Source organism: Cricetulus griseus, chromosome 2 (assembly GCF_003668045.3).
Source record: "Cricetulus griseus strain 17A/GY chromosome 2, alternate assembly CriGri-PICRH-1.0, whole genome shotgun sequence".
NCBI lineage: Eukaryota > Metazoa > Chordata > Mammalia > Rodentia > Cricetidae > Cricetulus > Cricetulus griseus.
The window spans coordinates 312,548,020-312,571,240 of NC_048595.1; the positions used below are offsets into that span (position 1 = coordinate 312,548,020).

At 42.3% G+C, this 23,221-nt stretch overlaps 1 protein-coding gene and 1 pseudogene across 1 annotated transcript in view; both read left to right on the forward strand.

The window, feature by feature from the left end:
• Window positions 1-23,221, forward strand: part of Arsb (arylsulfatase B) — a 149,282-nt gene that overhangs the window by 87,518 nt on the left and 38,543 nt on the right. Inside the window, exon 6 of the mRNA XM_027401718.2 lies at window positions 7,126-7,196. Within this exon, the coding sequence (XP_027257519.1) occupies window positions 7,126-7,196 (71 nt within the window). The remainder of the gene's footprint in view (window positions 1-7,125; window positions 7,197-23,221) is intronic.
• Window positions 4,170-4,292, forward strand: LOC113834211 (annotated as a pseudogene).

Here is a 23,221-nt window from a genome sequence, read left to right on the forward strand (position 1 = left end):
TAATCAATAGGAAAAGATTGCATTAAGAGTATGATTTTTGGTGATTACTTTTTTCTTGAGTAGTCTACTTTTAAAAACTTAATCATCTCCTTAATAAAAATACCAATGCAAAAAATAGTTCTCTATCCTCCAGCAAATAAATTCAACTTACATCCTTACCAAATTTTGTCTAAATTTTATAATTCCCATGTCTAACCTCTTTTCTCATGGTAACGTTTGCATGTTACAGGGCTTTTGAAGGAGCATGGATTTTGCATAGAGCCAATACTCACCCACACTCAGTGAATACAGTAAATCCTGCTAGTGGTTTCCCAGTGTAATGGTTTCAAATGTGTACTTTGTGGTCAGCTCTGGTTCAAATCCCATCTCCTGTGGTTATTATTCATGTGCTTACTGATATCTTCAGGCGTTAATTTCATCGTGTGTTAACTATGACACAAGCTGGAAATGAAACTCAATGGTACAGCAAGTGTCTGGCATGTTACAAGAAGGGATCTGGGTTCAAGTCACAACCCTGCAAAAACTAATTAGTTAAAACACTGTGCAAGCACAGTGGTACCTACTTTGTTAGCACTTAAGGGAGACTTAAGGAAGAATGTATGTGCAAACACAGCACAGGGCCTGGATGCAGGAAGAGCTCATCTTCTGAAAGAGGAGCTACAGGAAGATGACCATGTTCATACATGGATAGAAATTACCCTGGCAGGTCTCTTGATGTTTTTAGCAGCAACTGGTTTGGGTTTTTCTTGTTTGTTTCCTTCAAAATTTCTCCTCAGAAACTCTTACCATTGCTATTTCCTTTTCTAAAAATGTGACAATGTCTTCTAGGATGTGTCTTTTGTGACAGATGGTTAGCAGCTAGTGATAAAAGAGGAAGTAATGTAATCATGTCTGATTTATCTTTGGGAAGGGGTTTATGCCTCAGCCTTCAACATGGAGCACATTGGAAGTCAAAAGCTGGGAACCGTAAATCAACACTGATACAACCTCAACATCTGAAACTGTAGAGTCCCAGAAAGTATTGACAAGTAGACACTGGTCAGTGTCTCTTCATCTGTATGTCAAATAAAACTAAATAGAAAATGTGAAATTTAAAAGTTAATTTTAATGAAGTATTGAAATGTCACCAATGACAACAACATACCATTTTGGGCAAAGAATGGAGAACATGATTGACATGTTTGTTAATAGAAGGATTTGAGTAAGAGATTGTCTCAGGGTTTCTATTGCTGTGGTAAAACACCATAACCAAAAGCAACTTGGGGACAAAAAGGTTTATTCATCTTCCACTCCCACAATCATACTCCATTAATGAAAGGGATTAGGGTAGGAACTCAATGTAGGAACCTAGAGGCAGGAGCTGATGCAGAGGCCATGGGGGGGGAGTGGCTGCTTACTGGCTTGTTTTCTATGGCTTGCTCTCAACCTGCTTTCATATAGAACCTGGACCACCAGCCTATGGATAGCTCCACCCACAGTGATCTGGGCCATCTCACATCAATCATTAATCAAGAAGATGCCTCAGGCTTTCCATAGACAATCTGGAGGGGCATTTTCCCAGTTGAGGTTCCCTCTTCCCAAATGACTATAGCTTGTGTCAAGTTGACATAAAGTTAGCCTGCATAAAGGTATTTGTTTATGGAGTCATAAAAATAAGTTAAATGTATGTTATAACACATCCAAAGAGATGCTGAGGCCATATGTATAAAAACTGACTGAGGAGACAGTGTAGTATATTGGTTAGGAATGGAGATTAGAAAATCCATCAGCCTGACTTTCAAACTCAGTTCCTAATCTGCTCAACCAGGGGCATGTTAGCAACTTAACCAAGCACCCTAGCCAAGGTTGGATCTGTGTTGTTGAGAATTAAATGAGATTAATATATGTCAAGTATTTTAAAGATTTATTACTGTTATTATTATTATTATTATTATTATTATTATTATTATTATTATTTGTGTGTGTGTGTGTGTGTGTGTGTGTGTGTGTGTGTGTGTGTGTGTGTGTGTGTGTGTGTATTTATATGTGTATGTGAAGGCCAGAAGAGGGCACTGGATACCCTGGAGCTGGAGTTACATGTGTTTGAGAGTTAACCCAATGTGGGTGCTAGAAACCAAACTTGAGTCCTCTGCAAGACAGGCAAGCAGTCTTTACTGCTGAGCAATCTCCCCCATGGCAAGTATTTTAAATTCTGCATCAGTGCTAGTTGCTATTATTCAGTCCAGCCTTGCCAAAACAATCAAAAGCCCAAACTAGCCTGAGTATGGTTAATGGCATGGATGAAACACATCCCCTGCACTGTTGAGAGGCACTCCTCTGTTGTTAAGTGGTTAGAGGTGAGCAAATTGATTATATCCTTTTTCTTTGCATAGCTCTTTGTTACTTATTGCTGCAGCCATACTTACAAGCCCAGCAGGGGGTGAGCACAGCACAGTTTCTCCAGCTCTGCTGCTAGAAAAGCAATTTGCTTTGATTTACCTAAGAACAGGTGTATGATTATGAAAAAAAATATTTCCACAAACATCAGCAGTTGTGATTGAGAGATCGAATCTCCCAAATGGAATCCATTGCCTCTTGAAGACAATGTTAACTTAAGCAGCTAAACTTTCAGTACTTGTTCAAATGCCCCCAAATAGGGAAAATTCAGGTAGCAGACCACATCTCATCTTTTTAAATATGTAGTTCATAACAAGTGGGCTGTGTTAACACTGGTGTTTTTCTCTAAAATGGAAGATGCTCTCTTTGTATTTGAGAGAACATTGCATGTCTTAGAAGTTAAAGTTACAGCTGTCTGACTGTACTTTATAAAGGGAATACAGAAGTCATGGCCCAGTTTATATTTTATTATATTTGCCTTTCAGAGTATGGTCCTGGGTCATTGGTTATTTCCTTTTACAAATATTCTCTCTTTCATCATTTCCCAGGCAAAACTATAAGGCTTGCAGAAGTTTCTGACACTTCTGAGTTCACCATCCTCCCTCCCAGGTCCCCATCCCCAGATTCATGCCGGTGTTCTAGAAACACAAACGTGCTTATCCTCTAGTCTCTACTGAAATGAATTGGATGGATTTTGGTTTGGGTTTTAGTTTTTTGAACTGAGGTCTTGCCATGCAGCTCAGGCTAGCCTAAAACTCATGGTCTTTCAGCCTCAGCCTTCATGCTACTTACAGCCTCCAAGTTACTGGGATTATAAGTACATTCTACTACACCCAGCTGCACCTTCCTGAACTGTTGCTATTTAAAAAGAGAAATAATTATTAATGTATGGTGATGATAACTTATTTTGTAACTATTAATTGTGGATGATAAGTATAAATGATGATAAATTACTTTGTGACTATAAACTACATGCCCCCCTCCCCACCTTTCCCCCTCCCTTTTGTTTTCTTTCCTCCTCCCTTGGAATTTCCTTTTTTCCCTCTTGCTCCTCTTAACTCCCATCCCTCATCCTAAGCACTGAGACCCTGAACTGTTCATTGAAAGCAAAAGAAGTGAATTCAGCAATGGAACTTGAGAATGTGTGACCCTAAAGCCATTGCTATTTCCAACTATAGATAAAGACAATCTTGTTCAAAGTCCTGCAGGGAAATCCCAAGACTCATGATCAGTTATTGCAATAGATTATAAATCAGTAGAATACAATTAAATTCCAAATATTTACTAACAGATTCTAATACTACAGATATATTGTATTTGTTGCGATGAATAGTTGTCTTTAACCTCTTAGACTATGTAAGCACCTGAGCTTTAACCTTGTTATTGTTTTAAGTGTTGTGTTTGTGCCATCCTGGATGTTTTCACAGACAATACATTTGTTGTTGCTGCTGCTGTTGTTTGTTTTATAGCCCAGGATGACCTCAGACTCACAGTTCTCTTCCCCAAGTGCTCAGTAGCTTGTTCTTGATAATGCTTATATTTGCTAATGGTTTAAAAGCATGCTAGAAAATGAAAGTCCTCTGCGGTTCCACTGTACTTATTGCTCATCCCAGCGAACAGTTTGCTGTATACTTTTTCCATATCCCCACAATTACCGTCTTCCCTTCTTGTACACGGCAACATTGCTTTTGTGTGATGCCAGGGACAGAGCCCAGGGCCTAGTATATCCCGGGTAATTGCTCGATCAACAAGCTGTATCCCCAGCCCTGTGTGCATCTTTTAAAGCTTCACTTTTCCATGTCTTTGGACTGCTGTGGCAGTCTCATTTCCTCACCATGGAAGAGCATATTCTTGTTTATTGGCAAAACCATTATCATTTAACAGGTATCAGACCCTGACTGGCAGCATTCTCATTAAGAAGCTAGGGTGCCAGGGTCTTGGACATACTTTTCTAGACAGTTATTGAAATGTTTCTAAAAATTTTTAAATAATCATCTGTAGATTTCTAAAATCCATCTCTTTCCAAATGGTTAGCCCATGTGGATTAGTATATGAGCTTATCTTGAGATTTTACGTGTTTTTAAGACAAAGCAACCCAAGATTTATATATTATTCAATTTTCCTAAATGTCAATTTTATTTTCTTAATAATCTGGAGTCTCTTAGTGTGTTTGTCATTGCTTTAACCATTTGTCACATATTGTATTTTCTTGGCATGTCTTTTAACCACATCCTCACTAAAGTATCTTGATTAGCATATTTTAAAGTAGAATCATAACACACTATGACAGTTGGGGACTTGGAGCTCCTATTGGCATCATGAGATGGCTGTCTGTGAAGACTTTCCAAACAATAGTCAACAAGGGTGTCCAGAAAGTCACACCATCTTACTAAGTTTACTTATTCTGAGATATTTGTGGCTCTTATGAATAATGAAATAATGAGGAGAAATAATAATGCACATTGAATTCCAGAATTATTACAAAAGTATATTTACTTATGCCTAATATTTTGGGACACTCTGGACAGCTCTAGTTTTAAAGATGAATGGTTACATTACAATAGAAATGGAGATGCTGAAGTTTACAGGGTTCCCTCCTTCATTCTTACCTTCTTTTGAATTGAATGAATTATTCACATTTTCTGTAGTCCAGGGAAAAATATTTATTTTTAATTTTTTCCTTAAAAATATAATACATAAATTTCACTTAGTTATATCTAAATTTAGCAAATAGCTTTGTTCTCTTCCTAAACAGTGCAGACTTACTGCTTTCATTCTGATATTCCCCTCCCAACTTCCTTCCTTACTACTGTTATTGAGGAGCTTAACTCTATTTGCTGTTTTTATGCCCAAGAAACCATCATCATCTTGCTGTTCACAGTTTCCTTTTTGTTTTGAAAGATACACTTATTATTCATTATTATTATGCTAATTATATAAGTATGGATACATGAGTATAGGCACCTGCCGAAGCTCTGACTTAGAGCTAGAGTTACAGACATCTAACACAGTTGCTGGGAATTGAACTCTGTTCCTCTGGAGGAGCAGTGCCTGATCTTAACTGCTGAGCCTCTCTTCAGTTCACATTTTCTTATAGTTACATTCTCTTTGTACATCTTCCTTTCCTTGCATTCAGAGCCTCTGCTACCAAACCCAGTTTGGAACTAGCTGTCAGTCTCCAGAATCTATAGGTAGACAGTTAAGTGTTTTCAGGAGAAAATGGGAAGAGTAGGGTCCTAGGAGATATGCCTTGCTGTCAATATCAACCCATCCTGCACTGTTGCCCCTCAGGACTGAGAACTGTGGGACATCCTACACAAGTATTATCCCTGGAGACTGCGGCTGTCTCTGAGTTATTTGCCTTCAGCTCTCTAGTGTGGGTGTTTTATGGGAGTAAAGAAGAACAATGAACTCTTGTAAAATATCACGTTAAATATACCCAGGTTGTGTCCCCCTGCAAGGTACCTCTCTCTCTCTCTCTCTCTCCCTCTCTCTGTCTCTGTCTCTCCCCCCCCTCTCTCTCTCTGTGTGTGTGTGTGTGTGTGTGTTTATGTGTGTAAAATTAGCCTTACTTTAGGAAATAATGGTGATGATAGTTGAAGATCTTTTGATTTGGTTTTGAATTCACTGATTATATTTTAACAATTTCTCACATGGAACACACCAAGTTACAAATTGACAGATGGCACTGTTTGAAATTTTGCTGTCTTTGAAATCCAAAATCACTATTATAGACAACTAACTGCTAGTTTGGGTGTGGACATTGGGCCTTATGAAAATCATGTATTCTTAGTTATATCAAGAGCTTTATCGTTTACTCATATGTGTATAAGTCCTGTGATGTCAACAGTATTTTGCACTGGCAATACATGGCAGAGGTACTGGATTAGCAAGTATACTCTGCACTCTTCCAGTGGTTTACAATGACCAGTTTCCATGAGGTCAAGATGAACAGGGTTCTTCAGGGTGTTTAAAGAACCTAACTTTCAAAGCCACATAACCCAATATTCTTCCAATAACTTAGGACATAATTTCTCTACTGAAACAGAAACGGATTGGACTAAGTGACATCAGTTTTTTCTTTGGTCATTATAGGTTCTGGCTGTAGTTACATGTTCTTTCAAAAAATGTTTTAAAGGCATATATTTAACCTATATTTCTATTAAATCTGTGATGGTGGTACAAGCATATAACCCCAGAACTTCTGCAGGAAGATCAGGAGTTCAAGGCCAGCCTTTTCTATATAGCAAGTTCCAAGTCAGCCTGGGCCACAAGGAAACCCTGACTCAATTAGTTAAAAAATAAATCTGTGGTCCCTTTCACTATGAGAAAGATTTAGAGATTGTGACATAGCTAATATTGAGGACACTGCTGCATCTGCAATTTCGGTGCCATCATTTTGGAGGATGTTATTCATTTCCTTCTACACAGTCAGTGTGACTTGTGACATCAAGTGTGATGACTTGAGTCTTACATTTCTTCCCCAAAGAATGGTTACATTGAAATACAGTCATGGTGTCATCATATGCCTGACACTGGCATTTTTAGAGGAGCTTTCAGTAATTATTGTGATATAGACAAATAACCCTATGAAGATTCACCAGCTACACCTTTTGGATACATCTGAATTATGATAAGATTGTTAGCTGGCAGATTTGTTATTTTCTATAGCCATCAGGAAAAGAAGTCATAAAATAATGCATATCCATTTGAGAAGAAAATTAACTTTTCCTAAAATTCCTTTTCCAGTGAAGGAACCCCATCCCCCAGAGTGGAGCTGCTGCATAACATTGATCAGGACTTTTTTGACAGTTCACCATGTGAGTACCCAGCCATTGCTGTTATGTTAAATGTTTTGTTGTGTTTTAGTAGATCCTAGCACTTTAGCCTATCGCTCTCTGCTTACCAGAGTTGCTGTTAGTGTAAATGTTCTTTCCTGACACTTATTCTGGTAATCTCATGGTGGCTTCAGTATTTTGTGAAGTTAGTAAATTCTGGCTCTGCCATTTGCTGACTGTATGTAGCAGGAGCCCACAGGAACCCTGAGGCCCCTTTCTACTGCCGATATCATGCCTGTGGAAGTCAGGACAAGGGACTCTACCGCTTAGTTGCAAGGATGTTTCCGGTGTGTTATTTGGTGGCTGTGCTAAGTTTCATCATTGTGGTCATTAATTCAGAAACACTTTTTGGCCTCTGCTGTCCTTTGTGTCTCCTATAAAGAAACTCACTTTATATTGGCCTTCCTTACCAACTTGGTTCACACAAGTGAGGTGTTCTCTGTTGTCTGTGCCTGCAGAGAGCATAGTGCCTGACTCCTCACACAGAGCAACCTGCAGGCCTTTCCTGCTGTGTCTGAGTCACTTCAATCTGCTGTGAGGCAAAATCAGAGAAAAGAAAAAGAAAAAAGCTGTCTTTGAGGTCTATTGCCTTTTACCATGAAGGCATGAATCTGCTTTCTTTTCTATGCAGTTATTTGCATGGAAAAAAAATAAACCCACTTATAAGAAAATACTAACTTAGAGTACAACAGCATCTGGACAGTCTAGGAAGGTGTTCTAGAAATCAGGAAGCAGCCAATCTAGTGTATTAAGTAAGGGCTGATATTTGAGCTGGTGTTACCCCAGAGTCACAGTTGGCTCCCAACTCTAGTGCCCCCTCCCTCAGACTGGTTATCAGAGGAAAGTTAAGGAGCACACTGTGAGGGCACACCTGTTAATAAGCAGTAATGTTGCCACAGGCACGGCCACAAATTAATGAATAGAAATAAAACCTTAGAAGCATTATAAGCAACAGACTAATTTGATTTGATACACAGTCCTGTTATTGCTACACCCAGTTCACCTCTCTGAGCCCTGTCCTCCTTCCTTTACCAATGTCTCCTCACCTCACAAACTGTGTGAACAGGCACTAGATGTTTCCCTGGAGAGCCCTGCCTTCTACAGACCCTCATGCTCCCTCAGAAGCCGGCTCTTGGGGTTAGCAGTTACTCCTTCCTACCCCCTCTTAAGAGTAGTGGGAACATCCAGGGAAACCAGGGTTCCCTCCTTAGGCTCATTGTCTCATTAATAAAAGATTTTAAAAACAGACTCAGAAGGAAGCTCAGGGACCACTTCATTAGATTTTGAGAGAAAAACAACAGGGTGTTCCTGCTGTAAAGTTTGGCAGCTGCTGAATGGGGTAGATGGAGAGAAATGAAGAGGGAAAGTATGTCCTCCGAGTTAGGGTCCATGAGAGCTGGCAAGTTCCTAGGTGGATGTTGGCAAATAGGTGTGTGGCAGAAGAGTGAGTGAGAAAGCAGGTTGCCAGGGAAGGCATGCTTAGATCAGGAAAATATGTCTGGGCTTTCAAAAAAAGGCACAGAAACAGAAGGAAAAACTATACTTCTTGAGTTTAGAACTCAAAAAGCAGGCAAGCTTAGCAGTGAAGATATGTAAGCAACTGCGTCAGGGGAGGGGATTTGTAGAAGAAGCACAAGTAAGTACATTATCTCATTAAGGGTATAATTATTCCTCCCATCTCCTTAGTGTGTTATTAGGTGAATCAGTTTTCCTGGGGAGTAAACTCTGGTCATCTCATTGATAGGTTCAGCTCAAGGGAAGAAACAACACAGTATATAATGTTCTAGTCTTTGGAGGAGATCAGAATGTTATGTCTCCATTCAGGGCCAGAGGTGTTCCATTCTTTTGACTAGAAGGCCTAAGGAGGAGAGGCAGTTGTAAATGTTTTCCTTTCTAGTGTTAGCAGTAAAAAAGATGTGCTCCAAAGCCAACCACGAGGAAGGGGTCTATCCCCAGTGGCCTCTGAAGTTACTAATCTCTGCCTGCTAAACATTCATACCCATTCATTATTTTGGAGGTGAGCTGAAGTTGGGAAATAGATATAACCATATTTCCACCATGAGCACCTAGAGGTGGGATTCCAAAGTCGTCCACCAGAAGGGATTAATGTCTAGCTGGAACTTCAGCCACTATCACATATGGCTTCCATAAGGGAGAACTCCTTCTGCTTTCCCGGCCTCCACTCAGGACAGGACCAAGGACATTGCCCGTGGAGGGCAGACCACATGCAGATCCTAACACCTCATACCTCCATGCCTTTCTTTCTAGTAGAGTGACCTAGACTCAGTGTCTTTCCCTGGGAGTGGGCAGTAAAAGTAAGCAGTATGGACTTGGGGAAGGGGATGGCGCTGTTCACAATGAGTTAGGGAAATCCCGGAGGTGCCTGAAACGTTGGGGAAGCAGCTGTGATGCTGGGTCTGAATTTAGCTTGCATAGAGCCGAGGGCTCTCTAGTGCCGGACTCTGTGTTTCTCAACACCGTTTAGATCATGGAAGAACCGCTACAGAGACCTCAGTTTGCAGTTGCCTGATTGGTCCTGGCTGTTATGGGGTGATGGTCCTCTCAAGCTGAGACCATAGCTCACCTCAGATGTCAGATGTGATCATCAGAACTCCAGAATAATCCAGTTGTGTGATATATGTATATGTAATCAAACACACACACACACACACACACACACACACACACACACACACACACACACACACACACCAGTTATGCAAGCAGGAGCCCAACTACTGGTGAAGGGCACTAACAAAAGTTAGTACAATCCCTACCACCAAAGGCCCACTCTGTGAAGTGGCTCTGTGCAGTGCTGTTACTAATTCAGGTGGAAGGCCTCTTCTCTTTGGGTGTCACTATGAGATGTTACTTCTGCTAGTGATGATGGTGGAAATGGGGCTTGGCTGCCTTTCCTCCCTGGGAACTTTGAATAGGGATGACCCCCATAGACTCATGTGTTTGAATGCTTGGCCCACAGGGAGTGGTACTATTAGGACAAGTGGCCTTGTTGGAGTAGGTGTGGCCTTATTGGAGAAAGTGTGTCACTGGGGGGGTGGGGCAGGCTTTGAGGTCTAAAAATGCTTGTTATGTCCAAGGTGGTACCTGTCCAGTCTCTCCTGCTGCCTGCAGATCAAGATGTAGAACTCTCAGTTCCTTCTCTGGCACCATGTCTGCCTGCACACCACCACATTCTGCCATGATGATAATGAACTAAACCTGTGAAACTGTAAGCCAGCCCCAATTAAATGTTTTCCTTTATAAGAGTTGCCATGGTTGCGGCGTCTCTTCATAGCAATAGAAACCCTAAGACACTCTCTCACACAGTTGCCACAACTACTTAAGGTGCAAGACTCATCCAGTTCAAATGTGTCATAATTTGAATATAAAATGACCTGGCTGGCAGAAGTACATTCCCCTGGCGATGCCTTTGGAGGCTATAAACCAACCTGTGGCTCCAGCCTCTCTCTCTCTCAGCTTGCTTTCTGCCGTCATCTAAAGAGCTCTCCTCTCCACCTGCTCCTGAGATCTCGTGGAGGCAAGCAACTGTGGACCAAACCCAGATCTTTAACCTTTGAGCAGAAATAAGCCTTCTCTCAAATTGTTGTCTATCAGCTAGCAAGGCTGCTGTCACTATGACAGCCATTCTCCCAGCCTCACCTCAGTATAGCACAGCCAGTGTGCCAGCATTGAGGTGAGATGATTGTAACTACAGTCAACCTGGTTCCCATCAAACCAGTGAAGAACAGGAAATGAGAGAGGCCTGGAATCAGTATGGTTGGAAATGTGTGAGGGGAGGAGCCTGAATTCAAGCTCCCTCAGCTTCCCCATGTGGGTTAGGAAAAGAGGGGTGGCAGGCTGACCACCCTGGTGCCTCCAGAACTTCACTAAAACTTCGCTATTCTATGAGAAGATGTTTACAACATCTATCAGGTGTTGTCATAGCAACAGCCCAGCTTCACTCTCCGATGCCAGTTTTCTGTATTGGCTATTTCTGTGTCACTGTGTCATCCTGTATGTCAAATACATACAGGAAAGATGTATTTCAGACAGGTGTCCGTCAGGGAAGGGACAGGGGGACAGATTGAGGAGCAATCCATGGCTGGAATGTGAATTTAAATAAGAGCCCGTGGAGGACAGTTCAGATTCAAAGTGCTGTGCTGATAGCTCCAAACTCCAGTGCTTTAGTTTCTGCAGCTGTGCTTATGTTCTCTTCAATGCATCCTGTCATGCTCACATGTTTTGCTGACCACGCTCACATCTTTCCTAATCACGCTTAGCTGTTTCCCGTCTGGAGCTAATGCTCCAAGTAGATCAGACATCATCTGTATACTTGCTCAGTGCCTTGCATGTATGAAAGAATGCATGCTGATCAGTGAGCCTGTTGCCACCACTCCCCTCTATTAGGACAATCTAGGAAGAGTGGTGATGATCTCACCCATTCTCAGATCAGCTCTGCATCTTTCCGCAGAGCTGAAAGTGTGGCAGTGTGGGAGGCTGCACCAACTCACATGCTGTGCATGATCACATAGAATAGTGACGTTCTGGAAGCGCCAGGGTGGTCAGCCTGCCACCCCTCTTTTCCTAACCCACATGGGGAAACTGAGGTTTTAGGTCCTTCATAACTGTTAAACAACTGAGCTTGAACTCAGGCTCCTCCCCTCACACATTTCCAACCATACTGATTCCAGGCCTCTCTCATTTCCTGTTCTTCACTGGTTTGATGGGAACCAGGTTGACTGTAGTGACAATCATCTCACCTCAATGCTGGCACACCGGGGTGTGCTATGTTGAGGTGAGGCTGGGAGAATGGCTGTCGTAGTGGCAGCAGCCTTGCTAGCTTCACATGTAATCTGACTCTGGGTGGTGATTGCTTCTGACTGTAGAGCTGGCCCTGAACACCCTGCTCATGCCTTGTGCTACAATGGAGATAGAAAAAGAGGATTATTTCAATGGGTGGTATCAGCTCATTTGGGTGTAGAATTTTGGAGTGTCGGGCTTGGAGTTGAATGGCTGTTTGACTCATTTCTTGAAAGCCTGGGATGAGTTCTTCCAGTCATCTGTTCTGTCACCAATAAATCGAGGACAGTCACAGCACTGTTCTGTAAGTAGATCTCTCTGTTGTGAACACCAGTTATATTGTGGCTGTTGGGGTGGGGAGGGTGCTGCAGTTTCTACTTTATGTATTTTTACAGTTTTAAGTGCCAGTGATGAATGTCCATAGTCAGAAATGATGTGTTGGGTCAAGTTTGGAAAATTACTCAAGGCTCTATGGAGATCACGCTGTCTGCAAAGCTGTGACACTGTGTAGGGTAGAGAGACCAGTGTGTAACTAGGCTTCTCTGCTGTCAGCCTCAGACCCACAGGCCCACAGACCCTCAGACCCTCAAACTCACAGACCCTCAGATCCTCAGACCAACAAACCCTCAAACCCTCAGACCCTCAGAACCTGACTTCTCCATTGAATTCTTTCTTTTATCAGGGATCTTATTTCATAGTACACCTTTATGCTTGCAGGATGCATGCCAAGCTGTCAGTGTTTGTCATCTGTAGTTTGTCACACTTCCATTGTCATGGGTCACTCTGTACCCTCCTTCACAGAGCCCAGGCACATTTTATTTTTCTATTTTTGAATTTTCAGAGGCTTCCTGGCCTACTCCTCCATTCTGGGGAGCTCTGCTGCTTGTTCCCGGGTGTGGCTTTCTTGATGCCTTGAACAGCCCCATAGCCGAATGCCCTATCTCACCCACTCCACACAGCACATCTCAAATGACATCCATCAAACCTTTGCTGCTAACTCTCCATCTTGACCTGGCTTTCCTCCTGAGAAAATACAGAAACCAAACCAAAACCACAGCACTTTAAAAATGCTAATTAATCCTCACCATGGATCTTGGCTACACAGCACTAGCAAATCCCATGGCCCCAGTTTTATGTTTGGAGAAATCAGGGTAATTGGCATCAGAGGACAGAGGCTGACTGAAGGGTTTGGGTTGGCCCTGTCTCTGGGAGTGAGGCCATTTGACTGAGGGCCAGCTGCCTCACCAAATTCCCTTCTGCATATCACTACGGAATTACTTTTCTATAACTCCATTGCATTCCATTGCTATAGAAAAACACCTGAGGTTGGGCAATTTGTAAATAAAGGAGGTATATTCAGCTTATAGTTTTGGAGATTTAAGCATGACACTGACATCTACGAAGCTCTGGTGAGATCCCTATTGGTTATGTCACATCTTGGCATCTTGGAGTGTATGTGAGAGGGAGTGACCAGGTGGTGATCCTGGGAGCCGGAGAGAGGAGAGGGCCAACCTTGTCTTTACTTACAGTCAAGGACATCAGTCCCTGAAGGGGGCAGCATTGCCCCTCCTTGGCCCAATGACCTGGCACTAAGCCTCACCTCTTAATGGTTGCTTCCTGTCCAACCATCACCTTACTGAGAGTCAAGCTTTCAGCATGCCAACCCTTGGGGGCACACTCAAACCACAGTACTCATTTACCTGTGTGCTACCCACACCCCAGAGTTACAAATGAGGCAAAAACTCTCTAGTTACCAACTAATTACTTTGATTCTTTTTCTTTCATTCTGGTACAACAAGACACTTAAACCATGGCTTTAAATTCTTCTTTGCCTGAGATAAAACACCTTGATGAAAAGCAAATTAGGGAAGACAGGTTTATGTTGTCATACAGCTCTAGAGGTGATAGAGCCCCTCATGGTAGGGCATCTGGAGCATGAGGCTGGCCTGGCAGTCAGGAAGCAGACAGGACACATTTCATGGGAACACAGGGAAAGAACCATCAGATGAGACACAGTGACTTCCTCACAGGAACAGCGGTTGAGCAGAATGTAACAGTGCTCTGACAGTGTTTAACCTCTGCCCCAGTGGGTCAGAGAGAGGTGTGTCCCTCTAATCTGTCTCTGGATTGAGTTCTTCTCATGCTGCATGCCTCCAACCCTGCTTCCCTTATCACAGTACCTCCTGTCCTACCCCTCAGGTCTGGTGACCTGACCCAGATGGAGAGCCAGCCTGCCTCCCTATTTGAGGAGCAGCTGCTCAGCAGTCTCTTCATCTGCACCGTGAGTTCCCCTTTGCTCCATAGCCTACCACATTGACAGATGCTGGAAAACGCAGCAGAAGGAACTCTTCGGTGCCCAGGGTTGCCCTGCTTTATGAAGAACACGGAGTAGCCTGGACGCTAGCTGGAGGAAAGAATAACATACAACAAGTTTAAATAATAAATTCAAACAGCAGACGAAGGAGACAGTGGTAGAGAGAGATGATGAGCTATATTTGGCTAATTGCCAAATGTTTCCATGGAATCTGATGGAGTTGCTGTGAATGCAAGAGGACCTGCTCCCAGTGGCTGCCTGTTGAGAGGAGGGGCTGGCTCTTCACCTCAGGAAGCTGCTGGGGGAGAAAAGAGCAGCATAGGAAGTGGTAGGCTGTGGGTGTAGGCACACTCAAGCCTGCTCAGGGGCAGAGAGAAAGCATCTGAGTAAGAGTTGGCCAGCCACGGGAGTGGGACTTGATTCCACAGGCAGCGGGAGCTACCTGAGTGCTCTTGTGCAAGTAATACATTAAGGTGGGGACACTGAAACACAGAAAACTTCGAAGATAGCAGTAAAAATCATATCAGCACACTCTCTGACCACCCTAAAATAAGCCTTGCAAATGTTTCAGGTTGTCTTTTACAGTTCTCTCTTTCTCTTGATTTTATTCATTAATAGACACACATAAACACATGCTTACAGGATTTGAATCATAAATTTGAAGTTAATTTAACAGAAGCTTATATAGGCACTAATTTTGTAAATTCTTTAATAACTTTACAATTGTTTGCATAGGTTGGTATTTATGAAATCAACCTACCCCTTCAGTACGGTAAAATGCTTAGTTTAACCATTGCCCTAATCCTGCATTTTTAGGGTGTTTTCAAAGTTTCACTTGCACAAAAAAAAAAAAAAATGCTCATGGATGCCCTGATGATTACCACTGTTTGTTAACTTGACAGGTTCTAGGAGCAGTGAAGTGACATGCCTCTTGGCATGTCTGGAAGGGATTATCTAAAAGTTGATTGAATGGGAAGGCCCACCCTAATGTGGGGAGCACAAGTTTGTGGTCTGGAGTCCTGAACCGAATAAAAAGGAGAAAGTGAACTCGGTATAAGTATTCATCAGCCTATGCATCCAGTCCCTGGCATCCACATAGTGGAGGGAGGGCATTGGCTGCCTCAGGCATTGACCACCACTCACACTGCGGCCCATGCACACACGTATGCACACACACACACACACACACACACACACACACACACACACACACACACACGTAAATATAATGTTTTTTAAAAGATTCATTTTAAATATAAAACTTTCAATTTTCATTCAATTGCAGAATTCTTCACTTTGCATTCAAGAATTTGCCAATATTCTAGTCTGACAAAGGTTTAATCATTTGTGCTTGACTGTTTATAAATGTTTAATCATTTACTGTTGGCTCTTAGATATACTGAAATGAAAGCAAGTAGATTTACAGATAGAAAATAACAATCATGAGACTAGGGATTTGTAGTGGCAGATTGTCCTCTTCATGAACAAAGTACTTTTCCATCGATTCCACCCTTTCTGAGGGACTTCCTGCAAGCAAGTGCTGCCATCTTACATTGTTAGTCATTTTTTAGGTACTTTGTGGTTTATTACTGGTGTCAGGAATTCCTTTTATTTCTGAATTCTGTTAGCTAACAGAAGGTATGCAGAAGGTTTTTGTTCGTTTGGTTGGTTGGTTAGTTTTTTTGTTTTGTTTTGTTTTTTAGAGGTAGGTGTTGCTATGGATGGAATTCAGGGTACTACTGACCTGTGACCCCAGCCCTGCCATTAAAGTTTAGAGATTTAGTAGATGCTTGTTTTTATATCTAATCAGTGTCGTTGTTAAACTCAAGTCTAATGGTTTTGTCGGTTTGATCACAGAAAAAGAACTACCTGTGGTGATGGTAACTTGTTTCTTCCTTTTCATCCCTTGCCTTTCACTGCATTTGTACAGTGAGTATGGATAGTGGTAATGTCATGTATGCTTGTCTCTGTCCCGGGCTCAGAGAGAAAACTTTTGAAGTTGACACCATTAAGTGTGAAGCTTGTGGGTTTTTGTTGGTTTTCAAGACAAACTTTCTCCGTGAAGTCCTGGCTTCAAATCCCAGCACCGTATAAACCAGGCATGGTGACACATACCTGTATTTCAGTGCTCAGAAAGAAGAGACAAAAGGAGTGTCTTACTTTGAGGTGAGCCTGATCTACAAAGGGGGTTCCAGGCAATCCTGGGCTACATAGGAAAGACCCTACCTTTAAACAAAACAATATAAAATTCTTTTTAAAGCTTTTTTTTTCAGAGCATGCAGCTCAGTTGGTGGAGATTTGTCCAGCATTCATGAAGCTCTGGGACTGATCTCCAGCACCACATAAGCCTGGTATAGAAGGATACACCTCTTATCACAGTGCTTGGGCGGGGGGTGCAGGAGTCGCAAAACTTCAGTGTCTTCCCTCAGCTACAGAGCAAGTCTGCAGCCTGCCGGAGATACAGTAGGAACTTTTCTCAAAAATAGTAAATTTAAAGTCCTAGGCTGTGGGAAGCCTGCCAGCTCCTGTTTCTACACACCTATTTCATCTGCCCTTTATTAACTTTCAGATACAGTGATTCCACACAGTTAATCCCCACACATCCCACAGTTCATGCTGTCACTCTCGATGCCTGTTTTTCTAATACTACATGTTTGTGCTTTTGTTTTCCATGAGTAATGCTTCAAGACTGGTCTATTTCATTAGTTTGTGCCGAGGAAATTCTTTCAGCTTTGCTAGTCCTCTGCATTGTCTGGGTTTTCTATTAACTTCTGTTCTTTATTACTTAGCCCCCCCCCCCCTGCATAGTTTTCAGTTACAGCAAGAATGCTTAATTCAAAGTCTGTGCCCTGAACAAATGTGTAAGTACCCAGTGCAGTGTGGTGAACTCTGGGCATGCCACCACAAGACACTGTGGTCCCCAGGGCCTAGTCACCCTGTGTGACCTGCCCTGCTACTGCATGTGTCTGCTCAGCTAGCCCACATATGCCACCATTCTTTGGAGAAATTTCTTTTCAAGTCTTCTACCTACATTTTAATGGGGTTAATTATGGTTTTCCTAGTGAGTTATATTAATTTTTAATGATTTATTTCTTTTCATTTTATATGCATTGATGTTTTACCTGCATGTATATCTATGTGAGGGTGTCAGGTCCACCAGAGCTGGAGTTATAGATAGTTAAGAGCCTCCATGTGTGTCCTGGAAAGTGAACCCAGGTCCTCTAAAAGAACAGCCATTGCTTTTAACCACTGAACCATCTCTCCAGTCCCTTATATGGGCTTCTATATAGTTGTTGGAGCTCCTTAACTGTTAACTGTTTACCACCTATATGATTTGCTAAGTTTTTCCCATTCTGTAAATGGCTTTTCTTCTCTTGTGGGTCATTTACACACACACACACACACACACACACACACACACACACACACACCACTTTATTTCTAGTTTTTGCACAGTGACTACATTAAGGCAGGTTTACTAGGATTGGGGTCCTTTTTCTTTTTTTTACAATATGGCTTCCTTGTGCAAATGTTTTATGGTAACTCACTTGGTTGGTAGGTAAAAAGAGGCTACTGTTTTCTGACCACTATGACACAAAGAACCTGCTCATCTGGAAGTAGGGTTGACTTGAGTGTTCAGTGCCAAGCAGAGAGTGCCAGCTAGGCCCCATCAGACAGTGATCCACAAGCCAGTCCCCTACAGGTGTAAGTATAGGCATATCTAGCTAGGACATGAGTGCCAGAAGTACCCCATCCCACCCCAAACACACACCTACACCTCACCCCAGATTCAGAGGCCCATCCTCCTGGGATAATTTCATCATTTAGTAGCCCTTGAAGACCAAGGACGGAATAAGATTACCCTGAAAGGACTGTTGCTGTCATCCATGGAAAAGACCCTTTATGCCTGAATTTCTTCAGTTGCAGATTGAAATCTACTGAGTGCACAGTGAGTGGTGAAACAGCCATTTCAGAACTTCCTATTTGACTGAAAACTCAATGATGTAGAGAAATGTTGAAACCATGGTCTACACCATTAGAGGTAGACTAACTTGTTCTGTGGTTGGTGCCCTATGGTCCTAGATCCTTTCAGATCCCTGGACTAGTTGGATTCAGGCACTGCTTTGCTATTGAACCACTCAAACACTCATTTCAGTGTTCCAGAAGCACACAGACAGAAGTTCTTCAGTTCCTCACTAGGAATAACATCTTAGTTGGGCCTCACTTAGAAGGAGCAGAGGCATGGGGCAGAGATTCCAAGCCATGCTAGAGCCCACAGTGCCAGCTGCAGGACAAGCTATCAGTTCCTTTCCTTTTCAGAAGAGAAAGTCAAGGATGCATCTACAGTCACAGAGCAAGTGATGTGTTGAGACCATCTCATTGAACCCTAAGGTTGATTCCCAGCCACTATTCCCAGTGCATGACCCTAGTCCTTGATCTGTACTGACTATCCCTTTGGCCTGCACTATCCCATCAGGCTGGCTCCACACAGCCATGGGAAAGTGGCCACATCAGAAGAACAAGGAACATGACCACTGCAAGAGCTGTTTTCTTACAAATAAACATGTCCTATTCACCCTGTGCCCTCTCTGCAGCCTGTCTCCTTCCCAGTATGACCCCCCAGGTGACAGCATTTTTGGCAGGCTGAGAAGCTTCCTGAGGTGCTGGGTGAACACTGAGACTAAGCAGCCTTTTGCTGCTTGTGAGAAGAGCAAGAGGAAGAGATGAGACAACAGGAAGGTTTCACATACTTTGGCCAGACCATCTCCAGGAGCAAATGTCCCAAAGACCGTCTGTACAAGGTGTGGTTAGGCGCAAGATATGTGCATTGCCTAGCTATATGAAAGAGGTTTTACCCTGGCCAAGAAAAACTACAAGCAAGGTCTTCTTAGACTCATCTGTCTTCCACTTCTGAACAAAATGTCCTTTCTGCCTGGCAGGGGTCACCTTTGTGACTGTCCCCCAAAACATACTTCACCGTGGAGTACAGAGCCACTGGTAACGTCCAGGCCCAGGCATAGCTAGCAGAGCAGGAAAGGGTGTGGAAGGTGCAGAATAACCAGGAAGATGCTGGAGAACTGAGGCAGAGACTGAGGGTTCTAGAGCATGCAGGAGCTCCAGGCCCAGAGCCTACTGTGACCCCTTCAGCCTGAAGCCTTGCTGAAATGGTGCAAGTTCAAGGAGAAATGGTAGAGGTGAACAGAGAAAATGAGGGGCTGCTCACATTTCTGGAAGAAGACTGGAAACTGTTGCTTCTGCTAGGTAGGCCCAGTCCTGCCATCCTGCCTGGGATCCCAGAGCACACACACACACACACACAACACACACACACACACACACACACACACACACACACACAGGGGGGGGGGGGGATGAAGGCTCAGAGTTGCAGAGGGATGGGAGCTCACTTGGCAGTAGGTCCTATGTGGAGCCTTGCCAAAGTGTAGGAGAAATGACAACACTGTTTAGGTCCCTGTAGACCTGGCTGGCAGCTGACCCAGCACCTCCTCCCTGATTTGTATTTACACAGCTACAACTTGGGTATGAAACATTGAAAATGTTGCAAATAAATATTTGCCAATCAAGTATCTGGGATGAAGTCACTCTCCAAAATTCACAGGAACACTTACACCCCCATAGCAAGAAATCATCCCATGTTTAAAACAAAATGGCAAAGGGTCTGAATAGAAGTTGTTCCTTGAAAATGTACAAATGGCCAACTTCTAGGAAGAACCACTTGGCATTGTGTCAATAGCTTTGGGGTACTGACCCTAAGGCATGGTTTCTTGTCCATGGACATGATCTCTTAAAGAGGGATGAAGGTCACGTGCTCTCTTGGGTTGTGAAGACTAGGTCAGGTGGCATGAAGCAGCTTGTGGTCGGTTCCCAGCTCCCTTGGTCCCACTTCCATGAGTCTTTTGTACACATAGCATTTTTCTTCTTGCCTTCTTTCCTTATTTACTTTCTTTTGTTTTCTTTTTCTTTCTTTTCTTTTCTTTTTTTTTTCTTTTTTTTTTTTTTTTTTTTTTTGGTTTGGTTTTTTGAGACAGGGTTTCTCTGTATTGCTTTGGAGCCTATCCTGGAACTTGCTCTGTAGACTAGGCTGGCCTCGAACTCACAGAGATCCACCTGCCTCTACCTTCTGAGCACTGAGATTAAAGGCATGAGATTAAAAGACCATATATATACGGTCCTGGTAACATGGCATTATAATCCCGAGGGAAATGCAAATCATAACCGCAATAAGCTGTCACTTCTCCTCTTTAGGATAGCCCCTATCAAAGGGTATTAATGTATTTTTGTAATTTGATCATCAGCATTTTATTATCATATGAGTATTTTTTATTTCTTTTCAGACCTGTGAGTTCTTTTAAAATGTGTTTTAAAACTTGCAAATGCAGCCAGGTGTGGGAAGCTGAGGCTGGGTTGTGGAGAGTATGAGGTCAGACTGGAGTACAAAGCAGTTGCCCAAATCTGCATAGGAAGATATATAGAGTTGAAGTTGTGGGGTATGCTTCTCTTTAGTGAATAGCTCTTGTTGTTGTGCTGTTCCTTTACCTCTAAATTACATGTTCATCACCTTCATTTAGCACTGGGCTTTCATATTTTGGCACACTTTTGTATGCTTTGTACTGTTCTAATCTAATCAGTGAGTATAACTGAATGACTTTTACTTAGAAATAGTATGGATAGCTAATCTCTGAAAACTGTTAGAAAAATCTTGAGGACTAATTTACCAGTCAGCTTTTTTGTCACTGTGACAGAGGACTTACCATGAACAACTTGAAGAAAGAAATCGATTTACCTCACAGAGACTTCATTTCATGGTTCCCTGTGTACTCAGGCAGACCCTGATGTGGTGATAGCATGAGACAAAGGGGCTTACCTCCTTTTCCTCACTGCAGACAGGGTGCATGGTGGTGGTGTGCAAGGGGCCAGTGCAAGGTTATATCCCCAAGCTACCTACTTCTTCCAACTAGGCCTCACCTCCTACCAACAATGCGACCAAAATATGAGCCACCAAGGGATCAATCCACTGATCAGATCAATCCTCTCAGAATCCAGTCACTTTACTGGGAGTCACACCAACTGGCAAACACCTCTCAATGCATTGTGAGGATACATTTCATTTTGAAGCTATAAATATAAGATACATAGAACTCATTCAGCAATTGCCATGGTGAGAAGTGGATATGGTGGGACGATCCAAGTGAGAGATAGTCTTGCAATTTCTGTGTTAGATGGAGCAATTGATGGAGTCAAGTTTGTAGTTTTCTCATCAGCCTGGACTGTGTTCCAGACATGCAGGTGGCTTCCCAGTCACTCTCCTGCTGTTTCTGCCCCTCTGCTAGGATGAGCCTCGAGCATATATATTCCTTCAATCTGCTATCATGGAGATGCTCGTGGGTTTCTTGAAGAAAGTGATCCTAATATTCTTGATCCATGGTAACAAAAGAAGCTGTCAGGTGTGTGGGGAGAGGTAAGTGGGGGCTCCCCTTCTGTCCTGAAGCCTATTTCTAAATTAGGAATATTATAAAAATATATATCATATATCTCACATTAAATTTTTTAGACAAGTCTCACTAGCTCTGGGTGACCTAGAACTCAGCTGGCCACAAACTCACAGAGATCTGCCTGCCTCCTGAGTGCCAAGATTAGAGGCGTGTACATGGCCTTATTTCTTAAACACGGTCCTGTTTTCTCAGGAAAGAAGCACTGGGCCCATGCTGTCTGTCCCTTTCTTCAGTTCTCCAAAGAAGTGGTTTGAAACAGGGCGCTTGCAAGAAGAGTGGAGAGAAAATTATTTAGAAAGAAATAACAAAGAGAAACTGGTAATTGTTGTCAATGCTGTGTGCTAGGAATTGTGTCACACCCTGTGTTGTTTACCTGCCTTTTCTTTAGAGCACATGGCATGGTTGCTCATCATAGTTTTTAAAAGTAGTTTATCATTTTTCTCCCCTGCTTAAAACATGTTTTCTGAGAACAAACACTTTCATTTCTCATACTCACATGTGCACCCAAGCATCTAGAGAGTGGCAGAACAAAAAGTATTTGTAGAATAAATATTGTTTTATTTGAAGTAAATTAAGAAAGATTCTAAGTGACCTTGAAATGTGTTTTTATAGATGATAAATGATAGATGATAAGTGGATAGATGATAGATCGATAGACAGATGGACTGACAGACAGACAGACAGACAGATTAAGATAGGTTTGGACTAGAGAGATGGCTCAGTGGTTAAGAGTGCATACAGCCCTTGCAGAAGACCCCAGTTAGGTTTCCAGCACCCACATGACAGCTCACAACCACCTGTAATTCCAGCTCCACCACTGGAATATGAACATATTCCATACACAGATACACAAGCATACATATAACTTAAAAATAAAATATAATATAAAAAACAAAATAAAAAATAAAATCTTTCTAAAGAGATTGGCCGCATGTCAGACACATCATTGAAAGAGAATGCTTGCTGGTCAAGTGAGACATGGAAGAGCTTGGATTTGACTCTGCTGATTGTAAGTTGAGGAAACATTTACTTGAGACTAACACTTATCCGAATTCAGTGATTTAACCAGGCCATCAAAGCTACTTGGACTACTTAAATTCACCTCAAGTCTTTGATTTTATAAAAACTTAGAAAAATCACTTAGTACATTAAATCTGGCACCACACTCAAATATGAATAATAAAAGAAGAAAGACAGCTTAAGCACCACATTCCTTTACGATTTTCTGACTGAAATAAATAATACAAATATTTCATTTTTACAATTTGAGGAGTACATCTGAGTTGCTTCTTGGACAAGTTAGAATATGGTACTGATTTCTGTGAATAATATTTTTAAAATGTTGGGGATTAAAAATGAATCTAGACTCTTCCCTTTAT